Source organism: Corylus avellana, chromosome ca9 (assembly GCF_901000735.1).
Source record: "Corylus avellana chromosome ca9, CavTom2PMs-1.0".
Classification (NCBI taxonomy): Eukaryota; Viridiplantae; Streptophyta; class Magnoliopsida; order Fagales; family Betulaceae; genus Corylus; species Corylus avellana.
Window position 1 is genome coordinate 4,704,661 of NC_081549.1, and position 26,519 is coordinate 4,731,179.

Sequence of the window (26,519 nt, forward strand, 5' to 3'; positions counted from 1 at the left end):
AAGAGTTACTTTTGGATGAATGGGTTTTTTATTTTTTAAATAAAAAAAAAAAACACATTTTTGATAACTAATTGATAATTTTCATATTAACTAATTGATAATTTTTATATGGACCGAAATTTCCTCCAAATCTGTTTAGAGAAAATATCCTCAAACCCATTTAAAATAGTGCTATGTGTCTATAAACATTTAAAAGACACATTAAATTTAATCTAAATTAGTAAACTGCTATTAATGACATTAAGAATTTAATGTCTTTAAATATTTATAGACACATGACACTATTTTAAATGGGTTGGAGAATATTTCCTCCAAACTGGTTTTGCAAAAATTTCTGTCACTTTCATATTACACATGTTTGGTAACAAATTATCATTACATTTGTGATATAATATTATTAAATTTCGATCAAATAATAATTTTAAAAATTACATCAGTTTTGAGAAAATACAAAGAAATAAGGGTGACATTGCATTGCTCAATTAAAAAACTATAGTGCTAGACACGCTTAGTATTTCTTTGTGGGTGACATTTAGCATTACTCAACGCGAAAACTATAGTGATAGACACGCTTAGTAACCATAGTGTGGTAAGAAATATGTAGCCATCGGATTTGTGCAACAGTTTTTTTTTTTTTTTACAACCAAAAATGCAATATTTAACCGAATTCCCTAGTTCAGAGATGGTATTACAAACCAACCACAAGATATTTCATCCCAACTCTGTAGAAATAATTGAAGAGAGTTTATAAGATAAATCTGATATCCCGAACTATATAATATTATAATCCATGATCAAGCCTGAAGTTTACATACACCTCCACTACAACACATTAATATTCTTTTTCACATTATAACAATTCAACTTGGAATGGGAAACTCTGAACCGTAGCTTTGAAACTCCTCACAACAAGGGGGAGCAAACAAGAAGACCTCTTCCTGAATGTGTTCATGTGTAAAAAGGAGTGGAAAAGAATGAAAGAATATGAAACGTAACAAAATCATCAATCACTCTGCAACATGCCAAGAAGCTTGGGAGCCTTTGAGCTTTAGGATCATGAGCTCATGAGTGTTGATACTTTCTCATCCATCCCGCGAAAGGTGTATTTATACTTCTAGACGGTCAACAGCCGGCCGCTTTTAGAAAGTTGTCGTATGGACTCGATGCTGGTAGTCTGAAGGAGTGGGGATGTTGTTGGTACTCTGTCGCACATGGCATTGGAACAGGGCTCGGAAATGGTTGGGATGAATCATCAATGAAGTTTTGGTCAATGAAAGGATTGCCAGCCTGCATTTTCATTTGAGTTCACAATATTATTAGAAGCTTCACAAGGAATGCTATAAAAAAGTGAAGGCCTTAGGCATAAAACAGGACTTAATTCCAACTAGACGGTGCATATGATTATTTATCATTCAAGTATGTGCTCATTTTAAGTTTTCTAGAGCAAGAAAGTACCCCATGAAAACCCAAATCAAGAAGGGGATAGCTTGCCATTTTCTTCACCTCAAGCTCATGATTTTCTAAAGTGAAGCTCATCCTACTTTCCTGTTTCTGTTGGGCAATCATCACATGAGACATCTTCTGCTGCTTTCCCATGAGTAGTGCCTCACAATTACCAGCCATTTCCCTGTAAGGCACATCAGGTGTAGTACAGACAGAAATTCGTCCAACTTGATGCGCTGTCTCCAAGACCTGGGCATATGAAGCATATCAATAATTATGAAGTGAGAAACCCATTCTAAGTCTGACCATTCCTTTACATAAGAGAGGATGAAATGGCCGGCATACTGATTCTAGAAGTTGATTGACACTCAAAAGATTGGGGATGTCTCTGGCCAACTCTGAATCATATTGAGTTTGAATTTCAAATGATTCTGCAAATGAATCATCTTCTATTGAAAAAATTGGAGTAACCTGCAAGACAACAATAATGTCAGTCGTCATGCAAGTCTCAAGCATTTAAAGACATAGCTAGAAGACATGGAAGATACTTACCTTCGTAAGAGATTCATTGATCTTCGAATCAACCTGATGTATTTTATGCGGACTACCCATGCACAACTGGCGTCCTAGCGGACACATATCATCAGGTAAGAATTCATCGAGTAGCTTCTCCCTTATAATGGACAGTTCAGACTGCAAAAATGCCAAACTTTATTAAAGTAGAACATTACAATATGAATGATTAATTCTTTAAACATTAATGGTAGTATAAGATGCTTAAATAATTCGTATAAAAGCTTTACTTCTGACAAATTTTCCAAGCTCTTCAGAATCTCAGAAGCAAAGGACTCCCTAGTCTGGTCTTCGATGAACTCTATTTCTGAAAGAGATTTCAAAGCTGAACCATCATCTTCTTTTGATCCATAAACATTTGCGGGATGGTCGGATCCAGTTTTAACAGCCTGTAACTTATGATCTTCCACTAAATATAGGAATGGATCAACCTGATTCAAGCAAGATATGAAGACAAAGAAGTTTGAATTTAGAGGTTTTTAATCACCACAAGTCACATGGCAAGAAGCCATAAGGCACTCTTCTTTATCAGACAAAGCACTGCCCTTTATGTGCTTGATATTCATCACTTTAGCAATCAGTCACATGAACAAGAAAAAAAATATCTATTCCTTGAAAAAAATATAGGAACTTTTGAGGCCTTTTTGTACTAAGTATATCACTTACAAGGTTAACCAATGATCATCACTTCATCAGCAATGACTCATACCTACCATTTTATCTAAAAGTGCTGCCTTGGCGCTATGAACTAGAGGATAAATATTGTATGCTTTTGCCGAAAAGAGAATCATCGACGTTGCCAAGGTAAAGAGTGATCTGCGACGTGAAGGTGGCAGTGGCCCTGCAATAGAAGGGAATACAGCTTGAGCTGAGGAGTTGAGATCCCATTTATGAAAAACAAGGCTTGTTCATTCTTTGCTTCATGAGTATGCATGTAATTAAGAAAGACGAATAAAATTTGAATAATTTCAAAGCTAATTATGCCCAACCACTTTATGAAAAAATAGCATTGCATAGCTTCTTACTCTACTCTCCCCATGTTAAGCCCCAAGTACAAAAGGTCACAAGAACATGCAATACATGTAGCTGTCAGCTAGTTTAAATAAAAAATTCAAATCTAATCCATCTAGATGTATGGGACTGAAAGTAGAAGAACAACGTTGAGAGCTGACCTCCTTCATCAAGAGAAATGTTTCGCAAAGAAAATGCTAGCTGAAAACTTCGAACTAGAACCTCATTACTGGAATTCTGCAAGACAAGATGAACTCCAATATAATGGAAAAATAAAGCTCATTAAAAGAAATAAATCATAATTAATGTAGCAAACAGAGAAAGTTCATCCACAGTTGTTTCTGATAAGTAGAATATATGATTACAGATACCAGTGTAACTTCAATTTATGTGACTAGAACAAAAGTACCAGTGATTACAGATACCAAAGTATCTAAAGAAGAGAATCTGACCAAAAGTACAGAGCAAAAGCATAAAATCATTGTAACATTATTACCTTGGCTCGAGAGAACAGCAATACCAGACTGTATGTATGAGCAATTGCTTCATAGTTATCAGGTGTATTTTCAGGTGAGATGGACTGAGCCCAAATTGATGAAAGCAACAGAGTAATCTGTCGGCTACTCAGCCTGAGGAAATTAGCCTCCTGAGGTTTAATATGAAAAAACAGTCATCAGATTTGAAGGTGAACCAAACTAAGACCATTTTTAAACAAGTGATAGCATTGGACATTTGGACCTTCTAATTACAGAGGTGCTTGGATATACTTTAGGGCCAGCACTTTGCCAGAGTCTTATCCAAGCCCAGTGCCCTTGATATATATATATATATATAGATTGGGCCCCTGGTCCAGCCAAAATTTTGGCTCTTAACTGATGCCTAGACCAATAGATAATGAGTATCATTTTTGATAGCAGAGTTGAACCAGATCTATATTACATGTAGTTATACAGGAGTTATACACATCCCAAATTTTCCTCCCAAAAATTAGTTCCCAAATGATGTGTCATCATCTCATGAGATTTATTATTTTGAGAAGTGTGTCACTAAATCATGGGATAGTGACATATCATTTGGAAACCAACTTTTAGGAAGAAAATTTAGAATGTGTAGCATTTTTCGTATTTATAACCCTCTACTTCTATTGTCATCCGACACAAAACAGGTCACCCTTAGCAGCCAAAAACTATACCATGACTGGATGGCCAACCAGGACAGTCCAAAACTAGCAAGCCCTATGATGCAATAGGTATGAATATCCGAGATGGTCAAGCATTGCTAAAAACTTACTGTTTCTTTATTTAAATAGCTCACAGAATTTCCATCAGTTGTCATAGGTGCAGCGGCATTTTTCATGCTATATACCCTAGTGTAGGATGACTTCAATCTATTCAGCATCCCGTTATCAGTATTTCTTGGATCCTCTTCATTGGCACCATTTTCTTTGCTATCCAAAGAAAAACTTTCCCTTGAAGAAATTTTTTCCTTCTTTAGCTTCTCAAAAAGAGCAGCTGAAGAAGAAAAGACAGAGACAGTTCTTGACAGCGTCCGTGGAAGATCAGAGGCCTTATTTGACTCAGGAATAGGTGAGGAGGGACGAGGGAAAAATGAAGACGGCACAAGAACAACAGAAAAAACACGATGAGCTCCAATTCTTGTTTCATGATCTGGATGCACCATAGCTGGGAGTAACTGATGAAACAAAGCCTCCGGGAAAGCCTAAGGCAAGAAAGAAATTTTAAATTAAAAATCAGTTTTTTAAAACTAAAAGTAGTTGAAAGATGAAATAACCGTACAACAATAGGTTCTGTTTCTTGCCTTATTTTGATATGACAAATTGGGCAAGGAGGCTACAATTTGAGCAGTACGATAAACAGCTGAAATTGTAGTTCTGGCTATAACTGTTATAGTTGAGATGTTCTCCAACATCACGGCCATAACACCAAGAATTGGGCCTGCCTCTCCAACCTGTTGGACAATGGCAACTCAGTTTTATTTGAAAAATCCAATAATGGTGGTAGATGTCTGCAGAATATATAGAAAGCATATAAAACTCAGAAAAATATTTGAATTGAGAAGAAAAAACCTAAAATAACCATCACAAAAAAGTAGTTTGGTTCAAGTTTTGATAACCATGAACAATCCAATATGAACTCAGTGAAGTATTTGAAATGAGAAGAACAAAAACATAAGCATCAAAAAAGAAAGAAGTTCTGGTTCAAGTTTTGATAACCATGAAATTTTGGATACTGAATTAATTCAAGAACTGTAGGGGACTACTACCACCTTATGTGATAACTGTACAAGGCAGTCATCCACTGCTTCCCTAAAACTTTTATTCCATCTTATGACGTCAGCTCCCAGATCTGCATCATCAAGGGAGCAGTGTATGCTCTTCCGCAAATGCCTCATGACATCACTTAATGCACCAAGTATTGCCACAGAAGGCTCGATCTTTGCGTCTTGAACAAGGGAGGTGGTAACCCGAACAATGTCAAGCTGAACACTGGGTTGTTTAAGGACATTTCTGTGATCAAGATGCTTAATTAATATGGAAAGCAAGGAATGTGTATTTTGCCCTGCAAAAGGTAAAGAAGAAAAATGCTGGTGCTGTTAATCATCAAAGAACAACTGAAAAAGGAGGAACAGAACACCATTGATGGTTAAAACGACCTCAAAATGCTAAATAAGTTTAGAGATACAAAAGTACCAGAAGTATCCATTAAAAACTGCATATCTTTTAGGACTGGGAAGGCAAGACCATGTTCAGGTGACCATAAATTCCCATTATCAAAGTAACGGAATAAGGATTCAATAACACGCCGTATGGTTGTAGCCTCCTTGGCTAGCTTTGCCATGTTATACAGGCTGACCTTGGACCAAAAGCAAGGGTTCTGGGCATCTTCCCTGCAGGAGAAACCCAAGAAAAGTCATCAACAGGTAAAGAATTAAACACAAAATAAGTACGTATTTGAAGTATATGGTGCCCATGAGATTACAATGTCACATTTACTTCGCCTTTATCATTCAAAATTGCCTGCCAAGAAGGAAGCCTCATTGAGACATCTGGTGAAGAAGAGACATGACCCTCATTTTTTAGCACCTCTTGCACCCAACGACTCTGGTGACATTGCTTGTCAGGGTCCATGTTCTCTGACTTTTTATTGGGAGCTCCATAGTTTTCCAATACCACTGAAACAAGCTGTTTATTGAATATAAAAAGAAAAAAAAAATGTCAAAAGATCAAATAGGTTATCAACTAGCATATAGTTCTTCACATGGTAAAAATTAAGAGGTGATTCTCTTGCACACATTTACAAAGCTATTTCATTAAAATATAAATGTTAAGATTACTATACGTAAGGAAGGGCAAGCTTATAATTTTACATATTAACTGAGAAGCCTGCCAATCTAGGGTTGAACTCTCACTATCTATTCATACTCTCTCTTTCTCTCTCGCTGTCAACATTGCAATAAAGAAATAGGGGGAAATTCACAAGAAATAGTGAGCTAAACTGAACTAGACCCTGCAACGCCAGTAACACCTATACATTTCAAGCTGTAATCTGGAGATAAATGTCAAAGTATGTAGGTTAGGTGATGTAGAAAGGATGTGGAGAATGTAAGTGTATGTCATAAAATTTGGAATTTGTGATATTTATTTGAGAAACTGAGAAAAAGAGAAAGCAAAGTTCAACAATCTTGACCATGGATGGAGGAATCTTCCAAAAAATTCATTGTTCACCATATACATAAAACCCTATGAAGGTGCATATTTTTAAGGAGGATACAACAAAACCACTTTAAAAATAGCTGAGTACCATCTAATAGGCCGCAAAACAGAACTAGGAACAAAGGGAAAGATGACAGGTAGAAGCTCATAAGATTTTTTAAAAGTTGAACTCTTATCGCCTCAGACAAAATTAAGGGCACTAGTCATATAGCAAATAGCCAGTAAAAGGTAGAATGCTTGGCAGTCCATATATATATACACATTAAAATGCCCCGCTAGATACACCATCTTAGCAGTTTCTATTCTTCTTAGGACCACTGTTCTGGCCAGCCTCTCTCTCTCTCTCTCTCTCTAAATATAACAAAAGAAATACCATAGCAGGTATAATATCATCACAAAATGAAAGACTGCTCAAGAAAGTAACTTTCATATTTCATGTCTCAGGTTGAATGAGCTCTTCAAATACACAAAACAACTTAATTACCGAGAAACTGCTTTGTGCAGTTCAAAAATTATATACCTACTACACAAAAACTACAAACAAGTAGACAAACTTTATTAAGATTTGAATAAGTCAAAATCTGCTTACATTATCAAACTCGACCGAGATGTGAGAGTATTCACCCATAAACCAAACCTACACAGCAAAATAGACAATCCAATTACCTTTAGAACATAATATACGGGCCAACTACAAGGAAGTATACATAAATATACAAAGGGGAAAACAATAATTGAAACAGAAGATATGGTTAGTTCTGTAATCATTTCAACATATTTTTATGGTAAACGATACACAGGGATCCTATTTCCAAGCAAGAAGAAAACAAAGAAATTAAAATTAGTGGAGTAAATTCAATAATTATGATGGACAAGGAGACATGAAAGTAATTTACTGCTGATGACAAAAACAAGGGACAATACTAAAGAATCCCATGAAAGATGTCCTTATCTTTACTTCATGAGAACATAAAAGATAAAAATTCAAAGCGAAGGGAGGGAAAAAAAAAAGATGGAAACAATTAGAATCTGTCTCAGAAATGCTTCTTTTGATCTCGACATCAAAAGGATGCCAAAAGGCATATGTAAACTAACATTAAATAGATAATTTATCACATGTTAAAAGGAATTGAAACATGGAATTTAATGTTTCTATCAATAAAAACAAAAAGGCATATGGAAACAAAATGCAAATGCGAGAGAATAATGACACCGTTCTAAAGTAAGGAGTACACCTCCCCCCTCAGTAAGAGGATTTATCAGAACATATCAGCATATCTAGAAAGAAGAGCATTAACTCTTAAATTGACCCACTGAGGAATTAAAAAAAAAAAGTACGACTGTCAAACTTGTACCAAGTGTAAGGAAAAATTATGATCATCCTGCACCATTCTATTCCAGCCTAAACCAATGCCAGCTGTGCACCAACTTGGTCGCATGTCCCAGTGTTACAAGCTGTTTATGTATTCCATAAACAACATTCCCCAACACCAGGAAACCATCAAGAGTGGCACGTGTCATATTCCTCAAATGCCACCACCAGCCACAGTAGTGACAAAGTCTCTATAGTATTCCCAAGTCACAGGTTCAACTCACAACATTTCATGAGATTCGTTCTCTACATATCACTCCAGATCCTCGAATTTCAAGCACCACAAAGAGGGCTGATCTACAAAGCAAAAATCAATGGCCAATCTTACATGTAAAGCAGTAGATCTTGGCTAAGAAAAACATTCACCCTTCCAGTGCAACTCACCACAGCAGAGATAGATCAAAACTTGTATGGATATTCATAATGAATCCATTCCGCACACAAGCAAAATCCCAATGCAACAAGGGTTACCTGCCTGAATCCCCATCTCAAAGTGCTCCCAAAAACACCAACTACTTGTTCTTACTAATATCACCAAGACAAGAGAACAAATGCCATGTAAAGAAATAAGTTGTAAGAGTATCTCTGAACGTTTGCAAGCCCCTGATATTCATTTCCTAAGGTTAGCCTAAGTCAATGAACTATCTTGAGTTATCTTCATGTCTAAATTGAGGGCATTCATACTTTTAGCCCAATCAAGGCTGACACTTTCAAGCCATGGACAACCATCATATCAAAACAACAGTTAGTCAAGTAGTCCCCCAGTCTACTGTCGAATTCCTAACCAAAAAAATTTTGCTTACAAAAACAACTTGAAGCCATGCATCATTACCATGGTAGAAATGCCATCAAGTTCAGAATTACTGCCTTTTGTTGCTTAGAGATTGAGGGAATACAAAAGAAATCAGAATTTAGAATCTTTAAATCTTATTTAGTTGAAAATCACTCCACTCATCTCCTGATAAATTTACTAAGGGAAAAAAGAAGGAACCGATAAGATTCAAAATTTTGTTTCCTCAGAGAAAGAAAGTGATCACAATCTTGCATTTGAAAATACAATAGGATGAATAGAAATACCATTGAAGAAAGGGCTTGGAGCCCAGCTGAACGTAGACTTTGTTCCCTTTCATCCTCCCCCACTTCTTGAGCTAATTGACACAGTTTTGGAATAAAGCCTTCTAAGTTAAACATATAAGTTCCATCGCTCTGCCAAATCCAGTATAACAAAAAGAGTTTAAATTTCTCTATACAAAAACCTGAGAGCTGGAAATGAAATACACATGAAGCCAAAATATCCTTCATATAATGAATAAATTTTGAAGATCTTAACGAAAAAAACACCAAGGGCACCAACCTGATTATTTAAAAAATCATAAAGAGTCTGGCATCCTATAATTCGCATTTCATCTTGCCGAGTTTGATCCAGGAGAGTGTGCATAACGCTTAGTAAGCTACTTGCAAACAGAGGCCTATGAAATTTTCAACCTTGGGTTAGCCGACTTTTTAAGGCAGTCATGCAATTTCCGGAAGTTAAGCATTTCTCCAACAGAACTTTACTATTTCAGGAGATGTAAAAGAAAGTACAAAGGAAAGAAGGATAAACTCACATTTGTTCCTTGCAAGAAACCAACAACTTCCTGTAAATGCACATGACAATTTTTACGCATTGAAAATTCTCATTTCTCAATTCCTTGTAACACCTTTGCTCAAGAGAATTTGTAATCTGATCACCAAATTTGCAACTTTCATCAACAAAGCAACAAATTTCAACTAATTAATTATGTATGATCTTGAAAAATTAATCAGAACTATTCATATAATCTGGTTTTTGAAAAAATAAAACTCGCGTGACCGGAGACATTGCAAATGAAACAGATGAAGTAAGGCATAAACTTTGAATCCTTTTTTGTTGTTCTTTTTTTTTTTTTTTTTCGATTACATCACTTCTAAATTCAGTTTCAGAATATATTAACATGATTTTTTAAAAAAAATGTTAAGCAACTCACTCACTTCATAGGACTTGAACCCATTACCTCACCCAACAGCCCATTCTTTTGGGGAGTGGAAGTGTCTTTTGACCCCAAAGGCATTTGGCAACATGAAATTTCCAACACATTGTTGCACCAAAAAAAATCACCAATAGCCACAAAGGAGCGAAATAGGAGAATGGTATGAGGATTTAACAATTTGAATGATTCACTCAAGGCAATATGAAGAAACCAATGTGAAAATATTTATACCTATTAAACCTTGATCAGTGCTCACTCATTAGTGATCATGCCACATGTATCTCATTCTGATGTAACAAGACATTACTTTATAACGTCTGTTACTGTAAGACTATAATGGGTACTTGAAACTTTCCCCTATTAGAATTGATAAGTCTTCTTATCTTCAATTGATTTTCTAACATGATATTTGAGCCTTCAACATCTATCACATTCACTTCTAAGCATTTCCACCATAATTGGATAGGGATGCATGTTAACGTAAATAAAACAATTTGCAGAAAGTACATTTATCCCAATCTTTCCATTGGAGTTGAAATGACCCCCTTTTGTGGCAAAACTAACAAAATAACCTAGATAAAAAAAATGGAAAAAAAAATATCATTCCTTTTTCTAATTTTTTTATTAGAAGTATTTTTATCATTTTGGGTCACAAAAGATTGAAACATCGGGGGGGGGGGATTGCAAATTTGTTTGTAGTTAGAGGTCGGTAATGTAGTTTCCCCAAACAATTTAGTTAGCATTAAAATACAAGCAATCAAGTCATCATTGTCCTCTTGATGATTTGATCATATTGAAGGGATTTGGCTTAAGTGTTGGGTTTGGTTCAACGTTCCACAACAAAAGAACTAATATCATCAAAAACCATACCATTCTATGAAGTTTGTTGAAATCAAGGATCCTTGTATTCATTTTTCAAAAGTTAACTTCTTGATCTTTGAAGGGTTCGTGATTTTTTCATGCAGTTGAGGGAGTGTCCTTGATCATTACCCATCATGAACAATTTCTTTATTTTTTTGTGATTCGCCTTTAATCAATTGTTACTTTGTGCTTCACTAGAGTTTATAACTACAGTGAAGTTCACAACAGAGTTATTGAATCAAGATACTGGGAGAGGGCAACAGTGGGAACAAACCTTACAAATATAATTTCCATAAACCAGTATAAGAGTGTATGGAATATATGACTTAAATTCATCATATCCAAGGGAAACTCTTTGCAACAACTATTAGAAAATAAGGCTAATTTATACCAGACAAAATTTCAGTATATTTCAACTTGCACATTATACCTGTATAGCATAATTTAGATACAATGCTTTGCATGAACCAATTTACCTTTGGGATGCGCAAAGGATTTTTAGCTGCATACTCGCACAGTTTTCCTATCTTCCGATCATTAGGTCCTTCCTCCTATCAAAATATAAAGAAACAATATTCATACTAAATATACAAAGGATACTGAACAAAGAAAGATTGCATGATCGAATATGTAAGAGAAACAACCTGGTAGTGCAAAACTTAATCAAGCTACAATGCTTATAAAAGAAATCTTTTCTTTCTTTTGATACTAACAATGCTTATACAGGATTTTTTTTCTTCTTCATTTCAGATGCATCTCTTTATTCTTTATTTTTTATCTTTTATTTTTTCTGTGCCATTTCAGTGTGTTATGTTTACTTAATTGAACGCATGTTTGAAAAGAAGAATTAGAAGACTAAGTTGCTGAATGATCGACATAGGGTGTAACAAGACAAAAAATTTAAACGAGGAGAGAGAAAAGATAGACAACAAAGGATTTTTTTTAAGTGATTATTGAATGCAAAGAACTAAAATTGACGGTTGAGAAAGTAAATCACTCCATGTGAGAGAGATCATTAGAATATCATCTACATGATCAAACCAACTATTTTCTATCAACTTAAACTTTTAGAATAAGTTTATAAAACCACTTTTTAAATCTCCATGTTCACTTTACAAGAATGTACTACATTCCTCTGAATGAATACTAAAGACTTACTAGAACAAAGAGGAAAATCATCTGCCACTCACATATCCATGCTAAAATCAGTTAAACAATGCTAGAACATTTGAAAAACCACAATAAATATCGGATGGCCAAAGCTCAAGCAACTAGACTGCTTTTCAGTATATCTAGTCTACAAAATCAGACAATGGGTTGGCAGGTTGCCAGGAAAACTCAACTGATACTCGATGCCTATAACTATTTAGAAGCTTAAATCAAGAAGCCAAATAAACATTTTCTAATACATAAACAAACTCCCAATAGGAGGACTTGAGAAAGCAATTCAGATCCTGAAATTACTAAATCACCATGTGTTCTCCCTCAAAAAGAAACTAAATTTTCCTTTGAATTTTAGTCCCCTGCACTAAAAAGCTTTGCCTTGCCTAGTACACACTAAGTGGGTGAATACCTGTCTTACACACACCAATCAACAGACTACCATGTGGTCGGCCAAATAGATCCTCCTCAATAATGACAATTAAGACAAGAAACAAGCAACTATAATAAAATAGAGATAACCCAAAAACACTAACCTGATTACGAGGAAAAATGTCGGCAATGAGCTTCTTGTACCTCTTGACAGGCTGTCTAGACCTGGCCCGCATCGCCGGGCAAAAGAAACAAAGACTACCGCAGGCAGGCAAAACCTGCCGCGAGATGACTCCCGAAACGACGCTCATTTCTCCAATTTCAGATGTATATGATCAGAAATATTTCAACTTGGCCTCAAAAGTTTGCTTTCTTTCCCTTCTAAACGAATCGCGAACTCGGGATTCCGATGCTCGAGAAGGGAAAGAAAGGCTCCCAAGCAAACGGGCGCCTCCCAAAATTCAAGGACCAGCCTGAAATCCAAAATGTGGGTCACTCATAACCTTCAAATGCATCAAATCCGAAACCAAAAAAACGTAAAAAGAAAATCTTTTACAGAATTAAAGAAAAGGGGTTGTGAAGAATGAATCAAAACTGCAATGGGGTGAGAATAGAATTAAGATTGGATTACCTCGAATCAATGTCTGACAAGAGCAGAACAGAGGCTGGAAATCCGTCTAGGCCATGTAAACAAAGGCAAAATACCGGAATTCCAGCATATTCTACCGCTATAATTAATGTTCTGTCTCTCTGTTTTCCTTATTTTTATTCTTTAAATGTGGAAAGAAATTTCAAATTAGAATGCCAGTTCAATGGCCTGCCAATAATGATTGAAAATGTCCGCACGTTAAACGGCATTCAACGTGCGGGCCCCCAAACATCATGGTTCAACGTTATTAATGGGCCTCGTCCCCTGTGCGGTTGATTGGATGGAGACGCAAGCTGAACCGTTAGATTTCTGGGGTCAACGATGCCTTTGCAGGACATGTCTTGTACCGAAGACCGTGATGTCTTGACAGTTATTTTACCCGCCCTTGCCACTTTAACGGTTTTTTTTTTTTTTTTTTCTTTAAAGAATTTTTATAACACTTATCATATTTTTCTGTATTTAAAAATAAATAAATGTTGGTATAGCAAAATTCTAATCGTTGAAATTTGATAAAAAAAAAAAAAAAAAAAAAAATCTATTATGATAAAATACCCTATAAATTGTAGAAATTTTGATATTTATGTGCTTGCATGTCGGTTTAACCATCATTTCCCATGATTACATTATGCTTTTTTTTTTTTTTACCAAAGAGTTTCATTAGATCCATATTTTGATTTTTGAGAAAGCTAACCATTAAGTTGTCTCACTATGGTAAGCAATGAGATCGGAAATGGTGATAAATTTGGGAAATAATAAACTACTAAATAAACAAAGGGAGATTGTTTAGGAGAGATTTATGGAAAGTAAGAGAATTTATGCTAATAATTACTTTTTGTTCCTTGAAGAAAGCTCAACAATTAATTAACCGATATGTTGCAATCTCCTTTCCATGTGGAAGCACGCAAATGCCTTTTGAAATTTGATGTAAAGGCAAGAATGATAAGCGGATAGATATTTTCAATAATTTTGTTGTCGGGATTGTTAGTAATTTGACCATAAATATGAGAGGGTTAATATAAAGGTTCACTTGCCCAAACAAATTTTGGGTTGTCTACTCACTTATTTGGATAAGTAGATCTTATAAAGATTCTCATATTTGTTGCCCGAATTTCAAGCAATCTGAAGAGCAAATTGTTAGAGACCTAAATTCAAACCGAAAAAGTACAAGGAATTGGACAAAATTTTGGATCAACGGGCTTTTTATAGATTACTTTTAATAGCCATGCCCCCATAATAGGTCATTGCTCTATGGATCCAATAATAGGAATTATGACCCATTTTCCTTGATCATATGTTGGGGAGTTTCACAAAGTTCAGAGGGTTTATTATTCATGTGGTAGGAGCTATGAAATTGATGATGGGAGTTTCTAAAAATCAAAGAGTTAGATTATAACCCCATAAATCCTAACCAACAAATTAAAACTCCAATACCTTTTTTCACTTTTCAATGTTCAATCCATGTGTGGCTATCTTTCATTAATGGTAACTATTTGGTCCAATTAGGTTAATTCTAATCTTCTAAGAAATAGGAGGTTTTGGGATGTCAAGACTCCTGAGAATTGTAGTTGGTCTTGGAAGGAGATTTTGGACCTTGGAGAGGCGTTATTGGCTTATTTTTAGGAGATGAAATGTGTTTTATATAGGTTGGGTGAAGATAATATTGGCCATCTTTTTGTTTGCTTGCCATTCTTAGAAGTATTTGGTTTGATCTTTGGAATATATGTAATATTCTTTGGGTTCGTAGGAACTTGTAGGATTTTATTGGGTAGGTGGCCCTTGGCTTCCTACTTTAGAGGCAAATATTTTCTTTTTCATTGTGGTTAGAAATATGGTAAGTGCTACAATGTATGCGTATGCTCTACGATGCGAGAGAAATACTAGATTGTTTGGGAGAAAGAAATATAAATTTCGAGTACATTATTTTTGAAGATTTTGTTTTGAGTTAAATCCAAAGTCAACTTCTTTTAAGGTTGTCCGTGATTCTTTCGTTAATCGCTTTTTAACTTGGTCTCGGGGTTTTTCTAATGTAATCTTGTAGATTGCTTGTCATTTTTTGCAGGTCCCCTCTAACTTTTAGGCTGTCTTTATTTTGAAGAATTGTTTGTGGATCCTTTTTGTTTTTGTTGAGTTCTTTTCAATAATTTCTTTAAAAATTACTATAATGATAAGAAATTCAATTATCATTTATTTAATAATATTAAAATGCACCAATAATGAGTATTTCGGAATTCAATTTGAAATGATATTAGACAAAGAAGGTTCTAAATTTTAACCATTGGCGTTATAGACTTTAGTGTAAGAGAAGGGAAAGAAGAGAATTTGAAACATCAAAAAATCCATTTCTATTGCTAACCAAAATATTACTACACCCGGAATACTTCAAAGTAAGGTCACTGACACAAGGTAGGAGAAGAGAAGAATTTGAAATATCAAAAAAATTCCAAACAATTTCTATCCTCTTAACAAGCAAACGGGCCACCAGTAACAATTAAGTGTACAAATACAATTTGTCTGTAAACAAGTGATTCCTTCACAAAGCATTTTGAAATTTGTATTAAAACTTGCAATTTCAAAAGTCCAATATTTGATCGAATGCTCAGAAGATATTTGCATTTTCAGAGTCTTGAATCCGAGCAATGAGCAAAATGAAATAAGATTTCACAGAAAGTATACTTCCCTGTTTTCACAACCATACCTAAGTGGTTAAGCTAAGCCCTTGAAGAACCACCATGATCCCTCTCAACATGCTCCACAAGAGACACTGGATCACGAAACCCTCTACTACACTTTGGGCAGACATCAATCGTCACCTTCTTCACTCGACTCTTCTCATGGACTTTCTCCACATGCTCCACCAGAGTTGTAACTGAGGAGAACTTCACACCACACTGTGGGCACTCCTCTTGTCCAATTCCACCCCCACTGCTGCTGCTCTGCCCCACACCATCCCTTGCGATCTGCAACTTTTGGCTAATTTCATTTCCCAATCTTGTCATGCCTGCTTCGGCCGAAGCTCGAACTGTTGAAGCTGCATTAAAAAAGCTTGTAGCCCACTTGGGGGAAGATGACGTTGGAGCTCGGTTGGGTTTTGATTCTTCTTTTCTACTCCTACTCAAAAGACCCATAAATGGGAAACCTGTTTCTGGTTTCTTCGGTCCAGGACATTTGTGGTCGGGTCCGAACCTGTGCTTCAAACAATGGTTTACCAAGCAGTCCCTACACTTGATTGTGTTTGAGAATGTTAGGATCTCCCTGCAACCAGGGACAGGGCATTTTTTCTTCTTTGTTACTTTCTCATAATTTGATGGGTCACAATCAGTGTTGACATGCGTGTCCCAACTAATGTTGGGGTCTTCATCAGGAATTAGACGAACTCCTTTAGCACACAGTGGGCAGACGACAACGGTGACATCTTGTTTGTCAGCTTTTGGACAACTGTGTTTAATGTAGCTCCGGTGCTCCAAACAGAACACCTGTAAAAAAATGTCATATTTTAGCAGCAAGCCTAAAAAATTCCCCAAAGGAACAGACATTGCAAGAGATCAATGATCCATAACTTGAGATGATTACGGAGAGAAGATTTGAAAATTAAACTCTTGTATAAACCCAGGCAACAAGATAAATTTAATAAACATAATGAAAAACTGAAAAAGCTACCTGGAACGGATCACCCCCAAACCTCCATAAAGCTCACAGACATCAAGCATAAGCACAACAAAAATAAAACTCACATGAAGGAGCAGAAGTCAATTGCCAGATTAGCAGGAAAGATTTGAAAGATATAAACATACATGAAACGCATTACTAGCCTAATCCGCTAAGAGCGGGCACCAAAATCAACAACAGCTACTAACTTAACTGGCCAGTAATACGTGCAGCCTTAAAGAAAAGCTATTTAGGCATTGAACATGCCACTCAAGACATAGGATTTAGTATTTCTTAATACAAATAGTATCACAAAGGAAAGAGGGTCCAACATATCATCAATATGCTTATTCTTCTCGGTTATTTCAACACAAATCAAAAACTTCCAACGATATCTAAACCAAAAAGGTAGTTTTTGGACGACCAAACTAGGTTACAACTAGAATTTGTATACCAGGATCCTTTAACTTATTCAGAAGATGGAAATAGAAATATAGCATATTATACCATGCCCACCACTTCTATTTGGTGCTTATATCAATTGCACTGATTGTAAAATGATGACCTAGCAACAGCAGAGAGAAAAGAAGAATTTAAATAACTAAGTCGATCAACAGGCAAAGAGGTATAGTAGGCAGTGGCTTGATTTCCCAACTTATTTATGCAAAAAAAAACATCACAATAAAGTCCAACAAATGAAATTTTTAATACAGCAACTTTGCGCTGAGAAAAAACAAGCAACTACCTGAAAAGGCGAAGTCAAGAATGGTTTTAATGAAGGAAATCCAAGGCAAAGAAAAGATCACTTGATCTAAACAACTAGAAAAAAGCAAAATTCAATGCGATTTCTTCATTTTCCCCATAAATAGAATGAAAAATCAAAGCACTAGAAGACTTCATTTCAGAAGAAAGACCATAAGCTCCATAACCATAGTTCCCTAGACAGAAAGGCATCACTCCCAAACTAACACATAGTAGAACGACCAAGTGAAGCCTTAAAAACCAAATCTTAGCACAGCATGGTGAGTGATCAATACAAGCTGATATCCAAATTGCAAAGCGGACAATGCCCACTCGCAAGATAACAAAGAGCATTTCATTCTACAACTTCACACAGTTTCCATTATATCTTAACATGCTCTACATACAAATTATTCAAATCATGTAACAGAGCCTGAGCCTCCATACCGTATCACTAAGTACAAGAATTCAACAAGACGGTAATGATTAAGCATTTGAGTCAACCCATTCATAAAAGTTAGCCCCCAATACGACTTTTACTCCAATTAAAGTAACCAATGATAGTGAAGACTCTAACAAGCTAAGAAATGATGAATTCAAATCCAGAAAACAATAGAACCAAATAAATTGAAAAGGAAATTCAAGCAAGAGAGAAAGTAGAGGGGACCTGGCTGCAGCGATCGCATGTGAAGGGCAAGAAATCGATCTGCCTGCAATCTTCGACGGTGCAATGCTTCCCCAGATCTGGGAATTCCGGAGTTCCCATCGGAATCCGATTCCAACGCTGGTGGAAAAATGGTAAAAAAATCCAAAAGAAAACAAGGGAAAATGAAGAAGCAAAAGTCGCGGCGTACAAAAGAAACAAATAGATACGCGGAGGGACGGAAAGCTTGAGTTTTTTTTCCCGGGAATTGTTGCGGGATTAAGGGATTAAATGTCCGGACTGACTCCGGAGGCTTTCGGATTCCGCGGATTTAGATGGAGATTAGAGACCGCCGAACCGAAATTTTGAGAGGGGGAAGAGACAGAAAAGTGAGTCAAAGTCGTCCCAAATTTCCAACCCATTCGAACAGAAAATATTACGCGGTTTTTGGATTTTTTTTTTTTTTTTTTTTTTTTGGTTGTTAAAACGAATAGAAATTATGCGGGCAATGTTTCTGATTTATGACGATTTGTAAATATACATAAATTTAATATAAAATTAATAAGGTTAAAGGTGACCTGTTTAATTAAATTGATTATAATATCAATGTTTTTTATTATAAAAAAAAATTGTAAATATTCAGATGTTTATTTTTGTTTATAAAAAAAATATTTTTGCAACATCTTTGCAATTTTTTATTAAAAAAAATGACTATTTTGGGTATTTTGACAAAAATTAACGGAAAATCCTAGTGGAATTGAATAATTGAAAAAAATTAAAAGTTCAATACCCCTAATTGATAATTTTTAAACTTTGGAATTAGTGTCGAAATGACTAAAAATTTAGGGGAGTTTTCTAAAATTTGCATATTTTGGAGAGTGATGAGGAATATGAGAAAATTAAAGATTTAAGATAATTTGGCATAACATTATCCGGATACAACTCGTGGTGTACTATTGCCTCCCATTTGCTCCCTCACTCGAATGCAAATGTCTACATCCACCTATATACCCTATGCATCAGAAGAACAAGATTACAGGCCAAACCCAAACCCTTAAAACCTAATATGCAACACAAAGATACTTATAATCTCTCAATTATCTCTGTCCAAACAATAGTTGTTGAAATTAAAATTCCGCAGGGGATTAAACTAAAACTAAATAATATTTTCTTGACTCAATTTTCCCTCAATTATCCTAAATTCAAATTCTGACTTTGTCAGTTTATTTCTCATTTAAATTAAATATTAATTTGATATGATACCAAAACTTAATTGCAACATTAGGAAAGTCTCTCTCAACATTAGGATTTTAGTTCCATATATTTCACAGGCAAGAGGAGTATAATAGTCTAGAATAAGGCCATAGATTATAATAGTCTCAATTTTTTCTTGTACTTATTTGTTTTTTTTTTTTTAAATGTATTTTTGGAGCGAACATGTGGAATATGATACAATCATTTGTTTTTAAAAGACACATCTGATTTTACTTTTACATTAACCTTTTACTTTTACATTAACTCACATGAATGTATGCCTATATATTTATATAAGTTCGTCCCTCCCCATCAAAGATTCAGTTTCGCCCCCTGATTTGGGTGATATTTGGTTACAGGGTTGATTGGAGCTTAGTGCGGGCTGACTGGCTTGTTTGTTTGGTCTAGGAAGACCCAGCAAATATTGAGATGGGCTTAAGGTTTGCTTAAGGTTTTTAGATGCTGCCGAAGTCTAGTTTGGTTTAAATTATAATAAAGCTAAGAGGTACACAAACTAATGAAGCAATGTTAGATAAGCATCATAATATTTGGAGAGTCTGGAAAGCAACAATAAGATTATAAAGATTGATAGTCATCCTATAAATGTAGGATGTTTGCTTGCTTTTTAACATGCCACATTGGATTGGGAAACAATTGAGTCCTATTCTCTATGGCTCCTTGTGTGTCTATGCATGTGTGGGTGTGTAAGAAAGAAGCATCCAGATTTGAGATTTCCTGGAATTGTTTGTCTCGATTGAAGTGCAATTGAATTGAATAGACAATTGTGACAAGTATTGGATGAGACAGACTTGCTCAATATGGGGAGAAGTACCCAACAGATGCCTCTCATAATTGTAGTTGGATAGATTGCAATCTAGGCATAAGACTGCAATGAATCCCAATGCATGCTGCATGCACAGGGGCTTAACCAACTTATGTCTTGGGGGTATATATATATATATATATATAAATTGACCTTTAAAAATTAATTTTTTGCCCCCTTAATTTCTGGCTGCATGCATATGTCACATGTGTCTCAAAGGGCCTCTTTGTATGCGTTTAAGGGGTTTAAACGTGATTTTAACACTCAAAAAATTCATTTGAATAAAAAAATATTCGTTTAGTAAAAGAATTAAAAGTGCTTTTAAGAGTCCAAAAAAACCTAAAAATGGTTAAAACGTACTTTTGATGAAAGCTTAAAATTGAAGTTTTTGCCCAAAAGCTATTTTTGACTTAAAAACTCTATTTCTCAAACGCAATCTCAAACATGTTCTTAGTCTTCTCTCTCTCTCTCTCCATATATATATATATATATATATATATATATATATATATATATATAAGAATAAAGAAAAAAAGAGAGTAAACGGGTCCTTGCGGTTGTACCAATTTACAACTCTTTTTTTTTTTTTTTTTGGAAAAGGAAAACATTCCATACTCATTCACTGATAAAAGGTCGCAAGCAAAAGCTCTTACAAACAGAGCAAAAAGCTCTGAAGTAAATCATAGCCGAAGCTAAAGTTACAATCATCAACTAATCGGGCCAAATAAAGGTAACAACATCTGCTAACCCATGACTATTCATCAGGCTTAAGATCAGATCTGCACCAAATAGATACCATCCAATGCATAGGTAGCGCATATTCCTCGACCCTAAGAGCAAAAAACCCCCATGCTGAAACTCATCTTCCTCAACCCGACAGCTAGGATAACGTTAACATCCACAACCCAAAGGTCTGAACCAAAAGCAAAACGAGCAAATCATAAAGGAAGGACAGAGCTTTATTGCAAACAAAAAAAAGGAAAGATAAAACGTACAGAGAAATAAAACAAGAAAGTAAAAAATAAATACATGGAAAACGGAAATACAACAAAAGAAAGCCCACAATACAGTGAAATAACAGGAGAAGTACACAAAACGGAAAACAGCAGCCGAAAGAAGGCCGATCGCATGCTGGCCAGAAACCGACGTGGAGGGTGGCGTTAGAAGCTCATTGCGGGGGGACGCATGAAAAGACTTGATAGTTGACGGTGGAAGGCAAAGTAGGCGTGGAGGAGATTGGCGGTGCACTCAAAGAGACTGGGGGGAGAGTTTGAGTGAATCCCAAGAGCGGCACTCACAAAGTGTGCCAAACAAGCAAAAACAACAAGAAACAAACACAAACACAATGAGAAGCAAACGACAAATAACATGCAAAAACAGGAAAGGAAAAAAGCCACAAAAACATAACAGAAACAAACCACAGCCAGAGCGACAGATCCAATATGAAAGGTGGGATGGACACTGACGGATTCGGAGAGCAGGAAGGCGGGGCACGTGTTGAGGTGGGTTAGACGGAGGAAAGGAGATCGAGCCAAGGCAAGCCGATCCAAAGCCAAGCCCTATCTAGACAAGGCGCGGCAGAGATAGATGGAGGTGGAAAAAGACGGCATAGTGGAGAACAGCTATGTGAGCATAGCAACAAAGGGAGAAGGGCAAAACGCTAGAGAACAGGACAACAAGGAAATGGGCAGCACAGAAGGAGGAAAACCGCACAAGCCGAAGGGAGAAGGAGGAGGCAACGAAGCTAGGGGCATCAAGTAAATAGGCTAGCTCACCATGCGGAGGGGGTAAGGGGAGGAGGGAGGCATCTAATAGCCGACCCTTCTCCCCAAACCTGAGTTTACCTTACCTGTGTGGCACTCTAGAGAAAGAGCTAGAAGTGACTTACAACTCTATGTAATAAGCATAAATGACAAATAATTTTTCACCAAAACTTTCGATTAAAATTTTGACTCGGTTAGACACAATAGCAACAATAATAAATACAACATGTTTCCTATATTAAAAAGAATAAAAATGAAAAAAAAAAAAAAAAAAAACTATATCTAAATATAAATATATAAAATGAAAAAAAAAAAAAAAGTTAGAAAGTAGCTGGATCACCACAAATTGGTCAAAGTGGTAGCCAATCATTCTCAAAGATTTGGAGAGGTTGTTCGACCACAATTTTAATCAATTTCGGACGAAATAAAGAGTTATTTGTCGTTTATGCTTATTGTAAATTTATACAACTATGAAACTGATTTTATAATTGTTCTTTTTCCTATAAAATAATTATGAAAAATTCAATATTAGTCAAAGAAGTTTTTTTCTTTTTTCGGGTACGTAGAGTCACAAATGGTGTCCAGGCAGGTTAGTCAGGGCTGTTCTGTGAAAGGTCCTCTCAGTACTGGGTGGAGTAGTCTCCAGATGCATCCATGCCATCATGTCTAATATCTCTACAACTTGACAAATTACCCAACCCGCTCACTCTCTGTGCGAGGGACAGAGGTCTCCAAGACCTGGTTCTCGGGCTCACAAAATGAACAGAGACATGTGATATCACTAAGGACAAATTGGGAAAATAAATCAAAACATTTTCACCTTGGGCTACACAGCAATTCAAGATACACTTCTGACAACCTACAAGTACCCTCTTAACTTTTATCCAGTATTAAAATAAGACTAATGTTACATATATAATTTTTATTTCATAATTATTTCAAGTAAACAATATTGATACGAAGGTCTCAACTAAATCTTAATTTTTTTTTTTAATAATATTGTTATTTGAAACTGACACATCAAAATTATTGAACGATAAATATTTGGTTTCATTCTTTTGTTCTTTTTTTTTTGACGCGTTCACATAAAATGACGTAAAGAGAAAGATGATTCGAATTAGTAATTACAAGTTCATGAGATATTGATGAAAATTCACTATTAAATATGTAATAAGACCAACTTATAAGTCATGATTCAATAATAAATTTTTTTTAAAAAATATGGATTAAAAATATATAGAAAAAATAACACCCAAAACACATCTATAAGAACCGTTACTCATAAAATAAGCATTTCAATATATCTTTTTCAGCCATTTAAGTATTGGGCCTCAAAAACCACACCAATTACTAAAATAGAAATGCCAAAAGTAGGCGAAGCAAACAAAAAGATAGAGAAGTAATAATTAGGCAAAGAAGATCCAAAGAAGACCCAAATAATTAGAGTAGCAATCAATTGTTTTGTTTTGTATTTTTTTACATTGGAATCCTCTTTCAGTTTTCTCCCACCTTCAAAACAACTTGCTTCCATTCTCTCTCAGCCTTTCCACAGTATTCACTATTCACAGCACAGCTTGCTTCCTTCTTTGCCATTTCCATAAATTTTCACTCTCATCAGGGTCTCATTTTTTCAGCACCGCGCGATCATCTTGGCCGCGTTCATGGGGAGTAAAGAGCCATGGTTACCGGGCGAGCTGGGGCCACAAGTTGATGATGCACCGCCAACGGTGGAGCCGAACCGCTACAGCCACCGATCGATCGAGACGCTGGTGGTAGTTCTAGCCGTGATCACCATTGTGGGTGTCATTGCAGGCATCATTGCCCGGCTGTGTGGCGGCCGGCATTTCGGCAACAATGGGGAGAACGACATAGAAGGATGGGTAGAAAGGAGGTGTAGGAGTTGCATTGATGGCGGAGTTCCGCCTGCAGCAGTGGAGCCTAAGCCACCAGCGGCAGCACCGCCAGCAGCAGAAGAAGCAAAAAAGTAAAAAAAAAAAAAAAATTAAAAAAAAATGGAGATGATTGAATTGGTAATTAGCATGTAATTTTAGTATTAGATAGTAATTGACTGTATAAGCAATTAATCATGTGTGGTAGCTCCTTATTCTCAGTTATAATTAATCTTTTTTTACTGTCCTAAATTTCTACTTTCTAGTTCCACCAATATAAAAATTTACTTATTTCACTAACAAAGAACATTATGGTAAAACTATTAGCTGATTAATGACCAAATTAATTATTTATTTTTTCTCTATGTTTTATAATCTAATTAAGCATGCCATAGATGATCATGGGAAATCATTGCATGATCAGTCCTCCACGAACATGGTGGGTGAAACATCATAGTTTTACTGAAAAAGCAACGTACCAAATCCAAACGTTGCTTTTCAAAAGCTATTCCTTTGCAAGCTTTCTCGTTGGTTTTTCAAAGGCTTTCAAGAAGTAACCGTTGCCGACTCCTTTTGTCAGAAAGAATTACATGCGCAAGCTAGATCAATACCATATGATTATGCATTAAAAAATAAAAATTATTTTCTATATTATTTGAATCATTTATCATATTCCACCTAACCAAAGGCCGACTTGCTTATACGTGTCTATATGCTATACAAAATAGGAGAAAGAATAAAAGTTGCATAAACAGTTACTTGGAAATACTAAATATATATTTTCTTTTAGGGATCAAAATCCAACATAGGTGTTATCGTGTTGACTAGATGGAAATTAACGGAACTTCAACGGTTCATTGTGATTAAGATACCGGTGTATATGAAATTAATATTAACATATTTTTTTAAAAATTAAATGAAATAAAACTATTTTGAGAAACACAAAATAAAGAGTCGAATATTAATACTTTAAAATGTGTTTTATAGCTAGAATGCGGCTCTTCTCCAAATAATTTTTTACTCTAAAAAATTATCTTGCAACTCTTCATCTCGCATTTAATAGGGTCGGTTCAATAGTATAGGCAACTTAGACCTTTGCCTTGGAAACGGATCCTCTCCGGTCCTAAAGAGACTGGAGAATATCCAGTTAAAAGTTAAGATTGCTTTTCAGAAATTTTAAAGTCCCAAATAAGACACATGTCTCACTACTAAAATAATAATAAAATATCATTTATAATTTAAAAAATTAAAAAAACTAAATAATAAAAAACTAAAGGGTGGCTGGCCACCCCATTACCACCTTGGGGATGGCCGGCCACCCTGGACCGGCCAGTCTGGGGTGGCCAAGCCACCCCCAAAAGCCAATTTTTTTTTTTTTTTTTTTTTTTTTTTTTTTTTAAAAAAAAAATTGATCTATGGCTGGCCACCCCATTTTTCCCTAGGGGGTGGCCGGCCACCACTGGGTGTGGCTTCGGAGGGCCATGATGGTTGGGCCCTTGGCGGTGGCCGAATCACCATGGCTTGAAACCATATCAGGCTACTCACACCATTGGCCCCAATTTTGCTTTTGAGCTAGGGATTTGAAAGACTGGTTGCTGATTTTTCTCATGCAACCTCTTTGCTTAAAATACAACATTCTTTTAATTTTGTCCTCATTAAAACTTATGAAATTACCTAATTAGGTAATTATGAAATTATTTAATTACGCTCAATTTCATAAGTTTTAATGAAGATAATTAGATAATCTCATAAATTTTAATGAGGATAAAATTAGAATAGAGGGTATCAAAATCTCACGTGAGATGATTAGGGTTTGAATTAAAATTTTTAAAAACATTAAGAGTATGTTGTCAATTTTTAAATATTGGAGTTTGAATTAAAAAACACTCGAAACTTCATAAGATAAAGTGGAAAATGAATTTTTCCAAAAAGAAAAAGTGGCATGTGAATTGTGATGTTTAAAACCCACAATATTTCAAACAAAAGCATGCATCACTTTTTTATTTATTTTTTATTTTTTATATCATCCCTAATTAAATCTTGAATACAAAAATCTCATTAATAATATATTTTTCATCATCACAGAAGCTTTTTTTCAAATAATATATTTGATATTTAATATAAAAACTCATTATATTATTATATCATAATTAAAAATGCTTCATTTTAACTTTTTATCCTCCGCCTCAATTTAATATTGAGCCGCTATTGACTATAGTATAGTGGGATCCGCTTTGCCGTAGAAATTGAACGGCTGAGATTTAATCATATTTCTCCTCTCTTTAACGTCTTTTTCTCTCCCCCCTCTTCCCCTCTCAAGCATCCCTCTCTCCTCAAACAAGAAGCCACTGTTTTTTCAGAACTGCATAAGTTTTCAACTTTTCCGCAGTTTCTTGAACCGGGGTTTTCCAGATTGCCACTGGTACAGGCAAGGTGGGTTTTTATCGACTTTATGAGCTTTCTGTGATATGGGTTTTCTTCAATAGTTGATTTTGAGAGTTTGTTTCCCCTCGAGGGCTTATATTTGGATAACTTTGAAACCCTTGCATTAGGGGCTGATTAGGGGATCTTGGAGAG

The 26,519-nt window shown here is 35.5% G+C and overlaps 3 protein-coding genes across 3 annotated transcripts; 1 reads left to right on the top strand and 2 right to left on the bottom strand.

Annotated features, from left to right (window-relative positions):
- Positions 1–765: 765 nt before the first annotated feature.
- LOC132191888 (protein SEMI-ROLLED LEAF 2) lies at positions 766–13,281 on the bottom strand. The gene is made up of 20 exons (XM_059607009.1): positions 13,167–13,281; positions 12,700–13,008; positions 11,479–11,553; positions 9,740–9,855; positions 9,487–9,601; positions 9,210–9,338; positions 7,350–7,397; positions 6,027–6,229; positions 5,738–5,934; positions 5,314–5,606; positions 4,846–4,995; positions 4,318–4,746; positions 3,524–3,673; positions 3,189–3,264; positions 2,730–2,857; positions 2,247–2,447; positions 1,996–2,136; positions 1,789–1,914; positions 1,456–1,692; positions 766–1,287 (listed from the first exon to the last, which is right to left on the bottom strand). Exons 2-20 carry the CDS (start codon positions 12,844–12,846, stop codon positions 1,123–1,125), a joined length of 3,126 nt encoding a protein of 1,041 aa, XP_059462992.1. The 5' UTR covers positions 12,847–13,008; positions 13,167–13,281; the 3' UTR covers positions 766–1,122.
- Positions 13,282–15,628: 2,347 nt separating this feature from the next.
- On the bottom strand, positions 15,629–18,635 carry LOC132191992 (zinc finger AN1 and C2H2 domain-containing stress-associated protein 11). The gene is made up of 2 exons (XM_059607163.1): positions 18,238–18,635; positions 15,629–16,657 (listed from the first exon to the last, which is right to left on the bottom strand). Exons 1-2 carry the CDS (start codon positions 18,334–18,336, stop codon positions 15,893–15,895), a joined length of 864 nt encoding a protein of 287 aa, XP_059463146.1. The 5' UTR covers positions 18,337–18,635; the 3' UTR covers positions 15,629–15,892.
- Positions 18,636–23,505: 4,870 nt separating this feature from the next.
- LOC132162570 (uncharacterized) lies at positions 23,506–24,148 on the top strand. The gene has a single exon (XM_059572822.1). It carries the CDS (start codon positions 23,715–23,717, stop codon positions 24,039–24,041), a length of 327 nt encoding a protein of 108 aa, XP_059428805.1. The 5' UTR covers positions 23,506–23,714; the 3' UTR covers positions 24,042–24,148.
- Positions 24,149–26,519: the final 2,371 nt, after the last annotated feature.